Source organism: Silurus aristotelis (genome assembly GCF_946808225.1).
Source record: "Silurus aristotelis genome assembly, chromosome: 6".
NCBI lineage: Eukaryota > Metazoa > Chordata > Actinopteri > Siluriformes > Siluridae > Silurus > Silurus aristotelis.
Genome location: NC_139579.1, coordinates 29,362,363 through 29,381,114, shown reverse-complemented (window position 1 = coordinate 29,381,114; position 18,752 = coordinate 29,362,363). Strand labels below are relative to the sequence as shown.

At 40.2% G+C, this 18,752-nt stretch overlaps 1 protein-coding gene across 3 annotated transcripts in view; it reads right to left on the bottom strand.

Moving 5' to 3' along the window:
- The window catches only part of wdpcp (WD repeat containing planar cell polarity effector), an 88,978-nt gene that overhangs the window by 22,980 nt on the left and 47,246 nt on the right, over positions 1-18,752 (bottom strand). For all 3 annotated transcript variants that reach the window (XM_083544657.1, XM_083544655.1, XM_083544656.1), the window contains exons 10-13: positions 18,364-18,558; positions 9,188-9,763; positions 7,580-7,661; positions 63-251 (exon numbers count right to left, since the gene is read on the bottom strand). In XM_083544657.1, coding sequence (XP_083400783.1) covers positions 63-251; positions 7,580-7,661; positions 9,188-9,763; positions 18,364-18,558 — 1,042 coding nt within the window. The remainder of the gene's footprint in view (positions 1-62; positions 252-7,579; positions 7,662-9,187; positions 9,764-18,363; positions 18,559-18,752) is intronic.

Sequence of the window (18,752 nt, the reverse complement as noted above, 5' to 3'; positions counted from 1 at the left end):
CACACCATTCTTCCCTCTACTGTATACATCCTACAGCTATGTAACAATTTTCACATTCCTACCTTCCGTCTGCTCGTTCAGGGGTTTTCTGAGCAGGTGATCAGACACCGAGATGAGACCGCGAAAGCAGTCTGCTCCCATCATGCACCAGTCCATATTACCCAGAATGCCTATTGCAGCGTCCACCTCTCCACAGCGCAGACGATGCTGCAGAAGTTCACCTGCTCCCAGCTGGGCTCCATTCAGTACACCTGTAGAACACACAGACACACACACAACCCAGACAGGAAGGTCATACATGCAAACACGTGTATGCAAATGAAACAGCACATACACAATCGTGATTAAACACATACACACAACCTTACACACATCTGGTAGAGATGGCTTGCAGACACACACACACAGGTTCTTGCATACCTGCATGGTGCACATTCACAAAAAAAAAAGAGCATATCCAGTATATCACACACAATACACTCAAAACCTACAGTATGGACTAAAGACACAACACACACACACACACACACACACACACACAGCTACAATTCTTCTACACATATGACATATAGTGTGCTGTTTTAGATATCGCACTGCTTTATTACATGATATGATGAAGAGAAGAAAGGTAGATATGTTGTGTGTTCAATAGACCAAGTGGAAAGGGAGTAAGGCCAGGAACATTGGAGGTGGGTTTAAACTGTTCTTTCATGGTGTGGATGGAAAGAGAAATGGTGTAGGGGTGATTCTGAAGGAAGAGTACAGTAAGAGTGAAGTGGAGGTGAAGAGAGTTTCTGATAGGGTGATGAACGTGAAGCTGGAAGTTGAAGGAGTGATGATAAATGTCATCAGTGCTTATGCTCCACAAGTGGGTTGTGAGATGGAGGAGAAGGAAAATATTCCGGAGTGAATTAGATGAAGTGGTAGAAGGTGTACACAGAAATTAACGATTAGTGATTGGGGCAGACTTTAATGGGCATGTAGGTGAAGGGAACAAAGGTGATGAGGAGGTGATGGGTAGGTATGGCTTTAAGGAGAGGAATGTGGAAGGACAGGTGGTGGTAGATTTTGCTAAAAGGATGGAAATGGCAGTGGTGACACTTATTTTAAGAAGAAGGAGGAGCATAGGGTGACCTATAAGAGTGGGGGAAGGTGCACACAGGTGGACTATGTTCTATGAAGGAGATGCAACCTGAAGGAGATAGGAGACTGTAAGGTGTTGGCAGGGGACAGTGTAGCTAGACAGCATCGGATGGTTTTGGTGGTGAAGAAGAGGAGAAAGAGAGTGAAGACTGAAAGAAGAATAAGATGGTGGAAACTGATGGAGGAAGACTAGTGTGAGGTTCAGGGAAGAGGTCAGAGAGGGGCTCAGTGGTGGTGAAGAGGTGTTGGGTGATTGGGTAACTACTGCAGGAGTGATGAGGGAGGCAGCTAGAAATGTGCTTGGTGTGACATCTGGAAATAGAAAGAAAGACAAAGAGACGTGGTGGTGGAATGAGGAAATGCAGGAGAGCATAAGGAGAAAGAGGTTGGAGAAACAGAAGTGGGATCGACAGAGTGATGAGAAAAGGAGGCAGGAGTACAAGGAGATGCGGCAGCAGGTAAAGAGGGATGTAATAAAAGCTAAGGAAAAGGCATATAATGAGCTGTATGAGAAGTTGGACAATAAAGAATAAGAAAATGATTTATACCGATTGGCCAGGCAGAGGGACCGAGCTGGGAAGTTGCAAGTTAAAGCAATAAAGGATGGAGAGGGAAATGTGTTGACTAGTGAGGAGAGTGTGTTGAGAAGATGGAGGGAGTATTTTGAGCAGCTGATGAACGAGGAAAGTGAGAGAGAGAGGAGGTTGGATGGTGTGGAGATATTGAAGCAGGAAGTGGATAGGATTAGTAAGGAGGAAGTGAGAGCAGCGATTAAGAGGATGACGAGTGAAAAGTCGGTTGGACCAGATGACATACTGGTAGAAGCATGGAGATGTTTAGGAGAGATGGCAGTGGAGTTTTTACCCGGATTGTTCAACAAGATTTTGGAATGTGAGAAGATCCCTGAGGAATGGAGAAGGAGTGTGATTGTACCGATCTTTAAGAATAAGGGAGATGTGCAGACCTGCAGTAACTACAGGGGAATAAAGATGATTGTGTGAAGTGTGATTGAGATGGTTTGGACATGTGCAGAGACATGGACATGGACATGGGGTATATCAGTAGAAGAATGCTGATGATGGAGCTGACAGGATGGAGGAAAAGAGGAAGACCAAGAAGGAGGTTAATGGATGTGGTAAGGGAAGACATGCAGGTAGTTGGTTTGAAAAAGGCAGATGTAGAAAACGGGGTATGGACACGGATGATCCGCTGAGGCTCCCTAATAGGAGAAGCCGAAAGAAGAAGAAGTGGAGGAAGAAGAAGAAGAAGAAGAAGAGAACACTATTACCCAGAACAATCATGATGTCGTTATTATTTATATAGATTAATGACTATAACTAAACAATAATGATAGTATTTCATAAATGTATTTAATACTTTTAAATCTTTTGTTAGTTTTAAACAAGTGTTTTTACATAAACACATTTGTGCTGAAAGCAGTTTTTAGGAGGTTGATTTATTTGTCTGTCTGTACTGTTTTTTGTCTGCACTGTTTGCACTCGGTTGCACTCGATGCACTTTATGTAGTCTTGTTTTGTGTTGTAGCTCTATGTTGTTGTTTAGTGTAGCACCAGGTTTCCGGAGGAACGTTGTCTCGTTTTTACTGTGTACTGTGTACCGTTGTGTATAGTAGAAATGACAATTAAAGCCTCTTGACTTGACTCTCATTTCCCGGACTGCAAATTTACCTGCTGGTAAGAAATATATATATAATAAACAAAAAAACATGCATGGGAGCATAAATGAATGGATAGAAGGATGGCCAGACAGACAGACAGACAGACAGACAGACAGACAGACATGCATGCATACATATGGAAGGAAGGATGGATGGATGGATAGCACACATTTTAATGAAGACCTGTCTAGTGACCAGCAATGTGTGTGTGTGTGTGTGTGTGTGTGTGTGTGTGTGTGTGTGTGTGTGTTGCTACAAAACACAATCCTCATTTCGAAACACTTCAAGTTACACCTTTAACTCTGACTGCTACAAGTCAAGTCAAGTAACTTTTATTTTCATTTCAACCATATATAGCTGATGCAGTACACAGTGAAATAAAACAACGTTCCTCCAGAACCCAGGTGCTACATAAAACAACATAAAGCAACAATCACAGAAGCAGAAAAAGTGCTGACATTAGAGACTCCATCCATAAATGCTAAACATCTCCTAACTTGCTTGAAGAACAAAATATATCAATATGATATTTAATTCGAACAGCCATTCAAGGCCTTTTCCATTGTTTATTTATTTATTCATCTTAATGAAGTGCTTTATATCTCGGTCAGCGCCGTAGTCAGGGATTCTACCCCCGGTAACATTTGGGGCAATTCATGATTTTGCCCTGGACAGAATAACAGTCTATCACAGGGCACTGACACACACATGCAAACACACATTTCTCTCTTTACCTCCCACCACCTGATCCCTCCCTCTGTTTCTCTTACACACATCTCAGCCTCTCTCAGTCTCTTCATTAGGGTTCTACAAGTGCTAGCAGCTGTGATCATAATATGCAGTGATCACCAGAGGCACTGGATACACACACACACACACACACACACAAAAGCATGCTTTAATAATGTAATGGTGTTTGAACCTCTTGACCCAAACAGAGCGATAGTTAACCTTGTCTGCATTTCAACATGGGACATACACAAAACCAGGTCTACATTAATACAAAATATTCGTTTTTAAACAATGATACACAAAACTAAATAAAAAAAACCCAGACATATAAATATGCAATTGAACACTTGTCTATCAATTAAATACTTTTTTTTTTTTTTTTTATCACCTACACACAGCTGCACAGTTCATCAAAACAAATCCACAGTCTTCACCGATTTGTGTTACATTATATGATCAAAGGTTTGTGGACACCTTAATAAGATTCCTATGTGCTTTTTAGTTAGTGAATTCAGGTACCAATGGTCAAAAGGGTTGAGGTCAGAGCTTTATAACAGACAACTAATGTATAATTTATCTTCATGGAGTTTGCACAGGGGCATTGTCATGATGGAGAACAGGTTTGTTTATTGCTAAAGCATCCAAAGACATCCTTTACAATTGTCCAACTTTGGCAGGAAAAGTCAGGTCCTAAATATGTCCATATAGTGTATTTTTCAGCAAAACTCGATCAGTGCAATCGACTAAAACAGTGATTCTCAGGTACTGGAAGTACAAAGTATTTTTCGGACTATAAGCCGCTACTTTTTTCCCACGTTTTGAACCCTGCGGCTTAAACAACGAAGCGGCTAACATTCATTTTTCCTGGGTTTTTCCCGGTTTCACAAACTTCAAGGCAAAAAACTGAACCCCGTAACATTAGACCAATGAATTTTCTGAACGGAAACGAAAAAACGCACCTCACCTGTGTTCTGAGCTGCACGGCATCGGGAGAAAAAAGGTTTTTTTGAAACGTACGACAATGCCAAAAGATAAACTCTCAAGAGAAATAGTTGTGAAAGGAAGGAGGAAGACAGTGAACAATGACTTTCTTGGTCGGCTACTGTCTAGATACAAGTTGTTGTAACGCGTTGAGTCTGGGTGAAGGGAGAGCTCGCTAACTCCAGTTACAACAGAAATCATATAAGCACAGACAGCTTTCCAAAACTCGAGCTTTTTTTATTATTCTTGGCAACAGCGTTACGGGTTAGTCAAAGAAACTTAGAAATGAGCATCAGAAAATAATAAGGACATATTCCTCAGTCTTGAACACACGCAGTAATACCGGAAAAAATGCAGTGGCAGGCTATTCCCAAAATACCGCTATGCTCCTAAAGGAAGCGCAACATATTTCACCTGTTACACCGTGTGTAACGTGTCATTCGTTAAAGCCTGTGTAAAGTACATTAGTGTAGACACCTGCGGCTTATAGACAGGTGTGACTTATATATGGGTGTGCTGTATAGTCCAGAAATTACAGTACTTAAGTAGATTTTTCTGGTACTTCACTATTTATTTTTCAAACAACTTTTTACCTTCACTCATTAAATTTTTTTACATAAATATCTGCATTTATTACTCCATACATTTAAAATCCAGGCTCGTTATTTTAGTTTTAATCTATTTGCCGACACAATCAATATTTTTCTTGTCATTGCATGACTTTTTAAATCTACCACTTGTGTATCATTTCCTGGCTCTCACACACCACAGATGTAGACCAGTTTACAAAGCTCACAATGAGCAGGACAGAAGGTAACAAGAAGTCTGGGGTTAATGTGGATGAGACAGAGAGTGTCAGTGATTTAAACATGACTGAGAACAGAGACTTCACTGATCATCATCATCTTTTCTCTGCTTGTGTTCTACATGGTGGTTGTTTAGTGGATACATTCATTAGGTAACAACATTTTAAATGATTTTGTATTATTATATTAATATGAGGTGAGGTTCAGTTACCAGCGTGACACTAAAACAGGTAGCAGTAATGGCTATGTTTTACTTAAGTACATGTCAGAGCCCAAACTTCTTTACTTTAACTTGAGTAAAAAGTGTAGTCAGAAATAGGTCGCAAGAAATATTTCGAGAGGAAAGTGAGGAAATTGTTGAGAGAGAGAGACACCTATCTCCTTACCAAAAATACAATCTAACAATATAATGTCATTTTAAACTAAATTATAAGAAAATATAATACTCTAAGCAGACACCGGAATATGAGCTCGTTCATTTGCGCTATAAACAGAGTACACATATTTTAAAAAAAATAAAATTTTCACTGATACCAATATTTCAAGAATTTCCTTTTGGACCAATAAAGTTACTCTTATGGGATTTCTAATAGGATAAAGACGTCATCAGGTGTGCTTTAAATAGTAGAAGTTATTATAATACCACAGCACTGCTGAATTCTCAAGTCTGATTTATTTTCTATAACACCACACCTGAGTGTGACCAGAGGACAATAATCATAAATGATCAGAGGACAATTAAATCATAAATATCAACATAATCAGAGTCCAATAATAACAAAAGAACAGAAGTTGTTCTGTCTCATTAGAAGATGAAAGCCGTTTATAGGTGCTTAAGCAATAACTAAAGAAAGAATATAATTGTAATGAGAGGAATAAATCACTTCAGCGCATGCTGTTCCTGGAAAATAATCTGGTTCTAGATGATGATAATGGTGAATTTGCTTCACGTCAGGCCGCAACCACGTCACTCCATTTTGGATTATTCTCCTAAAACGGCATACATACAATACACACTCATCCACATCTCACCTCAGACCACCATCTCTATCTAAACGGATTCGTTTTTGGGTGGGTGAGCTGAAGGCCACATCACTGTGTAATTGATTTCGAGGAGGAAGGCAGAGCCCGATTGAAATTACAAGAGGGCCAATTAGCATCGCGCCCCCCTGCGAAGCCCTGAGGAGACGCTAATGTAGCTAATACGCGAGCAGAGCGAGGAATTAGAGGGCCTACGAACTCTGACTGTGCATAGACATTTATGCAAATAGAGGATGAAGCAGGAGGCAGAGATTAAAAAAAAGCGACACTCCTCCGATTCCTGTGAGCACAGATGCACAAAAATCAGGAATATAAACATTGTATTTCGTCTTAGGCTCTAATGAATACAATGCTCCCAGGTTGTTTTCCCTATAGTATCTCACAAAAGTAAGTACCCCCCCTCACACACGCGCACACACACACACACACACACCAAGCGTTCTATATGACACAAAATTCCGCAAATTTTACACAATTTTCTTTCCCTTTGATTAGTGCTTGTAAATTAAGCTGTTTCTTTCCCCTCCCTCTCATTCTGTCATCTGTCTGAAATGGCCAGCTGCACATCCACATGGCGAAATGCTCCGACAGCAGCCAGCGTGTGCCCACGAAAGATAACTAAAAAAAAAACAAGACGTCATCAAAAATTCTGGAGTTCTTCCAAGACTTTCTTCACCGCTGCTTGCGTTCCGCTCCCTCTATCATGTAGCCGTCCTAATGAATTAAGTCAATAAACAAAGCTGCTCCTTGTGCATGACGAACATGCTAACAAACAAATACAGCAGGCAAAACAAACGAGACTTGCACAATTCTTGAAATTATGACTGGTGGAAGGTGCGCTCTTGCTTTCTGCAGCCAAACTTTGGCTCAAGATCAAGACAAAAGAACTACAGCTCCTTTCTTTCTGTTTATTCTTTTTTTCTGCAGGTTTTTAATTACATGCGGTCTCTTCCTGCTCTGAAGATGCAATTCAACTCTTTTGAGGCAGGCCATGTTTAATTGGCAAACTCTGTCTGGCTCCCCATGGGATGCTTAGCCACTGTGAATCATTTTTTGAAAAGGAAAAAGCATCACAATGCATCGGTGGCCTTAGAATGTCTTTCTTTCTCATTTCTGACAGAGAACTGAGTTTACTGTATGACTAGGATAAGAATCTTGACCTTGAAACTCTCTCTAACACACACAAAAACACACTCACCTAGTCTGAGTTTCAGAGCAGCCATTGGACCTCTGTGGAACCTGAGCATCAGGAGATCATGCACTTCCAGCCCCTCGGCCCCCTGGGAGACAAAATGTGTTTTATTTTTCTTCAAGTTGTTTCTTTTTTTCAGATTTTATAAACATTATTCAAAACTTCATCTTCTTTAGCTTAATGTCTTAAAAAATATAAGGAAGTAACACTTAAAGCAGTTAGTATTTAGTACTGAAGCAAAGAATTGGTGTCTTTTCTTTCTCTGAACTCACAAAGAAATTGCTGATGTGGTTAAGGAAACTGTGTGACTGCAAATTGGTAATAGATTTTGAATAAAACTTCACCCTACAGCTAAACACCATACAACTAGTCATGAATTCAGCCACCTTGAATAACGTTTTGCTTGGTGCAATTAACTATATGGCCCAGATCACCTGACCCAAATACCTAGACCTCTGTCATGACGTGTTACTTACCGTAGTGGCGCACACAATTTATTTGTTTCTCTTATGCCTTTTTGGTCCCTTTCATCTTGTCTTTCCTAATTACAGGTGCAGTTTTCTTTCATTGGTGGATTATTGAAAATTGCTGCACAAATCAGGGATGGTGACACAAAAATGAAGACAGAGCTTCCAGGATTAAAGCCCAGCCACGGAAGCGGAAAGGGTCGTTAGGGCAAGCAAAGTCGGTAGAGTGTTTTGCTACTGTAACCCTGTTTGTACGTGCAATTTTTGTGCTAATTTTAGTGCTAGCAATTGACTTTTTTGTACATTCCCTTCCCGACTCTACACCACTACCTTGTTTGCTGTTCCAAATCGAGTTGTGTCTACAGGTAGTTTCGCCTCTATATTCCTATAGTGTTCCTTTGTATAGACATACTTGGATAAAGATTAGTGCTATCCATTTCATTTTTGATAAGCCAGCTTGTATATAGACAGGGAAGTTGTTTTGTTCTTTTCTTTAATTTGGCACTGTAATAGAGTCCACCTTCGATATTCACCGCTATAATGTACTCTATTCTATTGCCGAATAGTTCATTTTCTTTTCCCTTTCACAATGAATATAGTACTTTTTTATGATTTTAGTCATTTGTATTATGCACAGGTGAGTAAAAACAGAACCTAAGGTACTACTGGTCTCAAATACGTCCTTTACTTCCAGACATAAAAACAAATACACCATGTTACTCCCCTTTGCACTAGATGTTAAAAGGAGAATGTAACATGCAGTCTTAAGCCAAATTGTGTTTGATAGCAAGAGGTTATGCAGGTTAAGTAATAGAAAAGTAAGAAAAGTAAGTAAGTAAGTAAAAAATCTAAATGATATGGGATAAGATACGATTTTACAGAATAACATATTTCAGAAATTAACCCTGTTTATCAGAATTGCATACATTAAGCTGCATAATTGCATTACATACAGTAATCTATAATTCTATACCTTCACTTTAAGAATAACTTATTTAAAATGTACTAAGCAAGAAGAGTAGTCACAGTAGAATTATTTACCTTTTTGGAATTTGCTCTCCCCCCTCTTTTTTTTTTTTTTTTTTTACTTTTTTTTACTAACCATAACAATTCTTTTTAAATCAATAAAATTTGGACTCATCCCTACCTGTGACATAGATGAGTGTGCCCACTCCACACACTCCAACCCACCGGGGATTTTTACATGCTTATCCAGCTGCAGACTTGTCCCGATGACTTCCTCCTCAAACACGAGCTGTAGTCGGAGAGGACTGAGCCCTAAATCAAAGCACTGCAGCTCACCCTGACCCCCAGCCACTACAATCAAACCTCCTTCTGGGTGCCATACCAGTAGAGAGGGGAGCATAGGGCAGGTGACTCGAGTCTGAAGGCCAGTTTCAGTGTGAAGAAGCAACACAGAGGAGTCCTGGAGACCCAGCAGAAGCCAACGCTCACTTGGGTCACGGCACCAGGACACAGGAACAGAAGGTAAAGCTGTAGCAGAGAGGCGCTGCAAACGTCCTCGAGTGCACTCATACACACATGTTTGAGCAATTCGAGACTCCTCATGAAACTCCATGTTGGAACGATTGGCCTCCTCATGAAGTTCTGCAGTGGAGCTGTGGGCCTCCTTGTGTAGCTCCACGGTGAGGATCTGGTAGGGTTGGGTCAAGCTGAAGCAACAGTCCAAAGGTTCGCCACTGGTGCGTATGAAGCTCAGCACCTAAACAAATATAGAGGGACATGAACAAATTCTACTAAATAGAATCCAAGCAGAAAAACAAAAGAAAATACTAAAAATATATATTTTGCACATGGTGGATCTTTTAGAGTTTTCATATTCTTTCCACTTGCATAAAAACATATGCATCCTACAAATGTGTGAAAGGGTTGGTCATTCTGTAAAAAATTTATTCGAGTGAAACTAATGCATGAATTTCCAGGAACTAAAATCAGTCTAGAAATTAGTCACCTGTAGTTTTTCACCTAAAGTGGAAAAGAACTTTAAGTTCACCTTCATGTTCCTCATTAACAGCAAATTTAATTTTGTCTTTCAATCAAAAGTTTATTTATATAGAAGCCTTTAACAAAGTGCTTTACAATAAAAAAAATACTAATAAAAACAAAATAGAGCATTAAAACAAGTATCTATCAAAAAACACACGTGGAAAATAACTAAAAATTAACAATCTTTAGGAATTGAAAGAAAGAAAAAAGGATTTTTAACAAAGAATTTAAAGTAGCCAGATTTGAGGCTGACCTTATATTTAGGGCTGTAACGATTTCTCGAGTAACTTGAGTAATTCGATTACAATATTTGTTTAGTCTATTTAACTACACAAGGAGAAATGGAGGAACAGGGTAAAAGAACAGCGAGGGCTGAGGAGAAGATCCATATAGAAGCCTGTTTTCCGCCACAGTTTGCGAGGCTATTTTTCATCGCAATTCGCTTTACACATTGAAAATGAAATGGGCTACAGTCAATAGAATCGCATGGTATTAAACTTAGCCTCTGATCCCTGGAGAGAATCCTTTCTAACAATCAGCTCTGAAGGAAACGGAACAAGACAGATGAAGCAGAAGAGACTCGTTCATACACCAACAGCTTCAAACTTCAGACCTACAACATGGTTACCAGTGGATGCACCAGAAATGTCGACTGTTTACGAGTAATAAGGTCAGAATTGCGAGGAATGAAGCCAGAATTGAGAGAAAAAAGTCGGAATTGGGAAAACTTTTTCTTTAAGTGGCGAAAACGGGCTTCCATAGGATTCGGGCCAAAGTTTCCAAACTAAAACAAAGAAAACAAAATACAATGTGTTTACTCTATTTATTTATTTTATTTTATTTATTAATTTTTTTATTTTTTTAAGAGTAATGTGAATTTTTTTTAATTCATGATTTTTTATTTATTTATTTGTATTTTGATGTAATACGGCTATTAAAAGCACTAAATAGGTATTCACAGATATTTATAAAAATATATAAAAATAAAAATAAAAAGTTACTAAGAAAACAAGTTACTTGTTCATTTTAAGAGCCCCGTCTTGTTTTCTCATGCATATTTAGTATTGCTCTTTAATAAAGAAAAAGTACTTCTTATCCGATTACTCAACGAATCGTTGGAATAATCAGTAGAATACTCGATCACTATGATAATCAATAGCAACAGCTCTACTTATATTAAAAAGCAAATTGTTTCACAGCTTACGAGCAGCCACAGCTAAAGTTCGATCACCTCTGTTTTGGTACCTAGTCCTTGGTACAATCTATTAGGGAGCTGAATAATTTAAATAAAAGGTTTAAAGAAAAACATTAGAACTTTAAAAATTAATTAAAGATTTAAAAAAAAGTTTTATAAGTTGCTGAAGAGTGTTTCTAAACCGAAAAAACGTCCAGAATGCAGTTTATCTTTATTGACCAAGTGTCAAGTATTAAAATTATCATGAGAACAGAAAATACAATATCTATAGAAAATATCTTAGTTTGGCTGTTTTTATATTCTAGCCAAATAGGCGTAATTATTGAATTCTTCACTTTTAGTAATTCTTCACTTTCAATGACAATTTTGGTCAACCACATGATCACTACAAAACTGCCTCCACAGCAGCACATGCGCTTAGCACACTGCCTCTCAGTATTTTCAGAGCCAGTGGTGGAATGACAGATCCTGTTGAGAGCTTTATCACGCTTGTGAAAGTGAATAATCGGCATGCAACATTTCATCCTAACCCGTGCTCTGGTTAGCGGGCACAACCGATGATATTAGTGTCAGTGTCAAATTCTCGCCAGCATACTCTGGCACAAACGCTATCACAGATACACACAGGAATTCATAAGCATATAAAATCACATACTTGGCTAAAAAGTTGGGAAAGTGATCAGGTTTGGGCAATTGTCGAGCGTGTGCAGTTTGTTTTGTATTTAGACAAAGCGAGAAAGAAAAAAGGAGAACAGTTTAGAGATTGACAGATGGAGAGAGATAAGACGGTGAAAGCGATGGAGATGTGAGAGACCAGGAGGCAGTGAGAGAGAGAGAGAGAGAGAGAGAGAGAGAGAGAGAGAGAGAGAGAGAGAGAGAGAGAGAGAGAGAGAGAGATGTGGTTTGGCACAGGCGGTAGCATATTTGGCAGTGCCAGCAGCAGTGACAGAATTAAGCAGGTTGCCCACAGCCTCTGTATGGAAGCAAAGGATGAGGCCTGCGTTTTTGCAGCTCTTGTTTAGCCCTAATCCCTCCAGGCTGTTTCCCGATGCTCCCCAGGGGGGCCAGGAAGGAGGGTTTGGGAGGGCTGATGGACGTATGAGGGAGTGCGTGAGGGGGGTGGAGGCGATAGTGCTGACAGCACGGAGGGCTCCGGATATGAGCCAGAGCTCCACAGAGACTAACCTGCTGAGGCACACCTGCCCCAACTACAGACAACTAACACCAGGAAAACACCGAACAATTTGAAAAAGAAACTGCCCTAAAGCAAACAAGCCACTAATAAGGTTTGTACTGACTGCAATTGACTAACAAGATCAATTCTTGACGCCAAATGTTAATTGCTAAAAGGAAAGATTAACTAGACAGAACAACAATTTAAGGTCTAACCAGCATCCAGATGCTGTTCTTAATTTACATTTAGTTTTCTTAACTTTATAGATTTGATCTTCCAAAAAACAGTCTCAGTCTTTCTTAAATGTCAAAACTCACCCGGGTGCTATAAATTTGTACCCAAGAACCCCTGCACTCAACATAAAGACTGTTTTGTGCCTATCAAAAGTCTCGTTCACAATATACTTAACATTCTTTCAAAACACTCAGTAATGTTCTTATAGACGCCAATTTGTAAGACTAATGATTTCTAATCACAGTGGTGTCACACACAGGAGGACAGGTTTTCCTTTGTGACACTAGTTTTTCTAAAGATTTCATCTTAATGTTGTCTTTCTTTCCATTATCGCGTTTGGCTTGCTCATTATATACGGACTACAATGGCACTGACTACCGAATGGCAGGGCAACACTGAGGCCCCCCACACTTGGACAGAATTTCATAATCTTGCTCATAGAGAACCATGAGAAGACTTTGGTGTTTTTAGGCTTCAAAATGACCTTGTGAATTAGCTGATTAGTTGAATCAAGTGAGTCGCATGCATTTAGAAAGAATGCCCAGACTGGTAGGAATCAGGCACCAGGATTGATCAACACTAATAAACTAGCCCTTCTGACCAGGCCGACCAAGAAGGCTCCCATGAAGCCTGAAGCAGCTTCTCCAATGGAATGGAGGTACAGTAGTTCTGCAGTGGCATGCTGTCAGAAACCATTTACTTGAGTTACACTGTATGTTCGTGCTAAGTAGATGCCACCAAGCGGCAATCAAACCTCTCAAAACAAAGCTTGCGCTTTACCCTGATTGGTGGCTTGCTGTGTGCTTGACCAGTTGCGTTTTTATCTGATCATAAATAGAAAGGAACAACTGATTTCCCAAATGTAGTCGATTAAAAAGTATGATTTTTGACTTTGAAATGTAGTAAAGTTAAAGTCTTCCCAAATGAAAATATTTCAGTAAAGTACAGATACGCAAAAAAAGCTACTTAGGTACAGTAATGAATTATGTATACTTCAATATTGTCCACCACTGGCTATCAGGATTTCAGTAAAGAATAGTAACTAAAAGGGGGCCAAGCACTTGAATGGCGGGTTGCACCACTTTTACACTAGACTGTCAGAGCCAAAGTGTGTGTGCCAAAAAGTGGCATTTTGTGCAACATATGGAGGTACAGTTACACTGGTGGTTCTGCAGAGGTGTGTCTTTGGAAAAACATATTCATGACCTGGAGGACCAAAGCTTTAATCAACACTGGCAGCTGGCAGCTACTGAGGCTCTGTGGTTACTGTCCACATATTAACCACTGATGCAGAACACATGAACTGAAATAACTGATTTTTTAGGCACCATGAAATATTTGTTCCTGTAAACTTTCTACTCATAATTTCAATTTTCATTTGGAAGATGCTTTTAACGAATGTAACACAGTGAAGATGCAATTTAGAACAAAAAAACTGTAAATAGCTGTAACCTCTAAGCTACAACTTCCCATCTGTATTCTGTCCCTCACATGGATAAAACTAAACTGAACACCTACATTTATTGACTTTTTAAGTACATCATATTTGAAGCTGATTTTCTTCACGATCAGCTAGCTAGTCGCTGGGCTAACTAGACAGTTTGGGAACTAGGGAACAGAATCAGCGCAAAAAAATGTTATGTATGATGTATTAATGCCATTATTGGCTATATAACCCAAATTATCCTGACATCTAATCAAATTTGGTACTGGTAAGGAAATTACATCAGTTTGCAGTTCGTCTGTTACTAAGTTTGCTTGAGCTAATAAAGTATTAAAGCGTTTTGTTAAGATGGTGAATTTTCTATCAGGTTGAATGACTGGAGCACAGGAAAAAGCTGAAGCCCTGGTGTTTAGTTATAGTATTGAGCTTTGTTGTTGTCTAAGTCAGTGGGTTATTAGTGCTAGTAAAAAGGACACTCAATAATAATACATACAACAAAGTGGCCAAACCTGCAAAAATACACACCATCTAACCTGGTAGAAAATTCTCAAGAAGCTTCTAGCACTTAGGCCCAGGGGTGTTCAATCTTTTCCACTATGGGCCTATGTGCATGCAGGTTTTCATTCATGAAAATGAAGATCTAAACACATGGAATCCGGTGTGGATTGGTTGGAATGAAAACCTGCACCCACACCAGCCCTTTGTGAGAAAGATTGGATACCCCTGACTTAGCCATTCAATCCAACTCGATCAAGAACCAAGTTACACTAGAACTTCAGAGCTGCTGGGCATACTCTGACCTGACAGGACTGCAGTCTAAAACTTCAACCCAGCCAAACGATTTCTGCTAATCATTTCATTCTCAAGATATCATAGCGAAATAGCACATTTGAGGTCATTCTCAGCTACGTAATATGTACAGGATCTCTCTCTCTCTCTCTCTCTCTCTCTCTCTCTCAGAGATTAAAACGGGAGAATAGGGGAGTGCTTCAGAGCTCTTTGCCATGGTAATACTAAAACAAACAAACATGCAAACAAAAAGACAAGTCAACATTGAGAGGGGCCATTTTGAGAGCTTTTCGTTAAGAGCTTTAACATCTTCACAGGGTGATCCTTCTTAAGACCTGCAGTCAGTCTCTCAATCACTTACACACACACACACACACACACACACACACACACACACACACACACACACACACACACACACACACACACACAACAAATCCCACAGCTGCTGCTGAAACAATGACAGATTCAATTTCACAAAGATAAACGGCATCTTAAGAAGGGGGTGAGAAAGATGGGTAAAAAAGAAAGAAAGAAAGAAGAGAGAGAGAGAGAGAGAGAGAGAGAGAGAGAGAGAGAGAGAGAGAGAGAGAGAGAGAGAGAAGTAACCGTGGCAAATAGGGCTGTACTAGTTATTGGTTTCAGTGACTGGTCAAAACTATTCTTTTCTTGTCTTCCTCTCTCTTCCTTGCACTTTCTTTTAAGGTTTGAAAGATAAACCCAGCCAAGTCCAGCTGAGCATCGGCCCTTGTTCACAGCAGTGGCCCTTTTTGAGCCAATTTTCCAGTTCAGAGAGCAGAGAGAGAGAGAGAGAGAGAGAGAGAGAGAGAGTGTGTGTGTGTGTGTGTGTGTGTGTGTGTGGAGGAAAGAGATGATGGGAGCAGAATAATGAAAGCTTCTCCAGTCCAGACTGCAGTCGGAAAGTGTGAATCGCACAGCCGCTTGTCGGGGTGCCGTGGCATGAAACCCAGCTGCTCTCGCGAGCTCAACCACAGAGCGCTTAATAAATATTCCTGCCATCCCAACATGCGTCCCCCGCGTTTATAGGGGGAAAACATGACCTCGTTATGCGTCATGTCAATCGCAGGGACAAGTTTATAGTAAAAAAATATACAAATAACAAGACAGACCTTTATAATTACTTTTAAAAGTAGTGGAGAGAATCATTTGCATGCTTTTTACCACTTCTAATTCTAACCTGAAGAGCATGTAATGACAGTCATGTTTTTCAGTTCAGCTTTGAGTCAGGTGTATAGTGCCTTCCGCGTTAAAACGTGAAGAAGAAAAAAAAAAAAAAAAAAAAAAAAACAGAGCAGGAAATCAAACAAAGAGGGGGAAAGTGGTTTCAGCAAGATAACCACTCGAAATATTGAAAAAACCCAACATAAACAACAATCTTACGTTCACAGCACCCAAATTCTCTCCCATTTAAATGAGCACATTTAAGGAACTGGGGAAATGATTAAAAATGTTAAATGTTTGCATAAATAAATGCCCCCCCCCCTCCTTGTGTGTCTCCTGGCAGTGCTTATCTAACAGGGCTAGGAATTAAGACCACATAAGGAAAAGAAAGCACCCTTCGAAATGCTGGAGACTAAGTAGAAAATTGGCTTAGCATGCAGATAGCAAAGTTAACAAAAGCCACATATATATGAGCTTGAAGTGATTGAAGTGCGCGCGTGTGTGTGTGCGCGAGATGCGCGCGCGTTTGATTTGCCGCGCGGCTCCCCGTGTAAAACTGCTAGCTTGATTTCACACTGCGGATCTGAGAATGACAACAAACACTTTAATTAGAAATGATGCAGACCAGAAACGCTTTAATGTTCTTTAACAGGGGAAAGGAAAAGGAAAGGGAAAAAAGGGGGGGGGTGTAGGGGGAAAAAAAAAGAAAAGAAGGGAAGAAAAAAAGAAAACATTCAACCTAGGTGAAGGATGGAGATAAATATGGAGTGCGTTCCAAAACAGTGTCTTCATTTTGCTGCTTTCCTGCCATTTGTTTCCAATTTGGAACGCTCCAGTCCTGATCTTCTCTAAACATGAACAGGGTTACGTGTGACTGCTGAAACAAACGAGCGAAGTCGAGCGAAATGATGTCTGTTTAATCGTTTTCACAAATGATTTCTGATACGTCGGCAAAAGAAAGTGCCTGGTGGGGGATTTTTTTCCCCAAAAAGTGTTGCATGTGAATCTTGCGACGACTAAAGCGGTGCGACGAAATTATAAAAATATCGCAATTTTTGTACGGCAGGCAAACGTGGCAGCGTGTATGCGGGGGGACATTGCCAAGACGTACGCATTTGAGTTGCCTTTTTCTCGCCAGGGCTCGACAGAGTTCAGTTGTCTCCGTGTGGACGCGTATGTTTTCTGTGATTGTGGTGTTTCTAAACACAATTTTTCTCGTCTCGTTCCATTTTATTGGCGTCGCCGGACACTAAAACAGTGCGTCCAGCTTCGCCCTCCACTGGCGAACCACTTCTCGTCCACGTGCCGCTGCCACATACTTATATACTGTATAATTTCTACATTACGCTTCTGTTAATTGCTCTGTTTTGCTAAATTAAGGCTAGGCCATGTTTCGACTTACGATATTTTCAAATTAAGATGGATCATCTCCATCATAAGTCTGGGACTACCTGTATCGTAAGTTGAGACATGGTCCAGCCTACCCAGGAGTCTGAAATAATGGTATTCAGTGTGTTATATTTTAGAGAAGAGAAACAAAACAAGAAAATTGGAAAAAAAATTAGCTTTTTATTGTTATATCACTATCGAAAGATCGAAAAATCGTAGGTTGAACCATTGTAACTTTTGGACTACGAGGTGGTATCAAAAACTTTTAAGTCTAGTTTCTTTTACTGAATGTCCTGCCTTAGATGACCTCGCAATTGACGGTCTGTCCCCTGGGGACGAATTCTCCATGCACAGCGCCCCGAATGTCCAAAAAGACAATGAGCATCCACTTGGTAAAGCTGCGAATCTGCCTCGCCTTTTTCGTTCTAAAAGATGATAGGCTCTTTCACTGTGAAAACTTTTGCTTCGTCTTAGGGTCGTACCCGTACACCCAAGTTTCGTCACCGGTGATGATCCTCGACATGAAGGTCGGCTCATTCACGGCACTAATTGCACAGCTCCCGATGTCCACAGGACGATGCCTTTTGGCACACTGTTTTATGAAGTTCGGTGCTCCCTGAGACTGTGCGTGTAGGCTTGTGCTGCCATCTGCTGGCATGTTATAAAACTAGTCTCTTTTAGATACCATCATACCTTATTCAGAAGTCCAGAAATGTAGAGACATCTTTAGACATCATCAACTCGTTATTGAACAGCAGAACGCACACCACTGATTTGAAGAGCTTTGCATGCACTTGTACATGATTTACGACAAGAACATAAGGATGGCAGGGTTTTTTTTTTTACTGTTTGGACGTGTGGTTTTTATGTGTAGGATGGTGTTGTTGTTTTTTTACTGTGTATACGTACCATAAGTCCGGGGCTTTCTGAAAATCCAAGCAGAACCAGATTGGCCCGCTCTGAGGCACTGGGCAACGGTGACCAAGGCCACACTTCGTCATGGCTGCCTTGCCACCAGCACACACCCACGTCCTGCGCACGGTTCAGTGCCACGCGCCTGCTCGTACGCCGACCGCCTCCTCCTGCCAGCTCCAAGGATGAGACCTGGAAGGGAACCAAAATAAACAAACCAAGCCAGAATTCTGTCATCCAGAGATTACTGCAAACAAAAAGTTTTTTTTTTTTTTTTTTTACAGCTTAATACATACAGTATTACAGGAACAAAACACGTTTAACAATTACACCTGATAAAAGTTTTCAGTATTATATCTGCACAACTCTATGTTGGGCTCATTCTT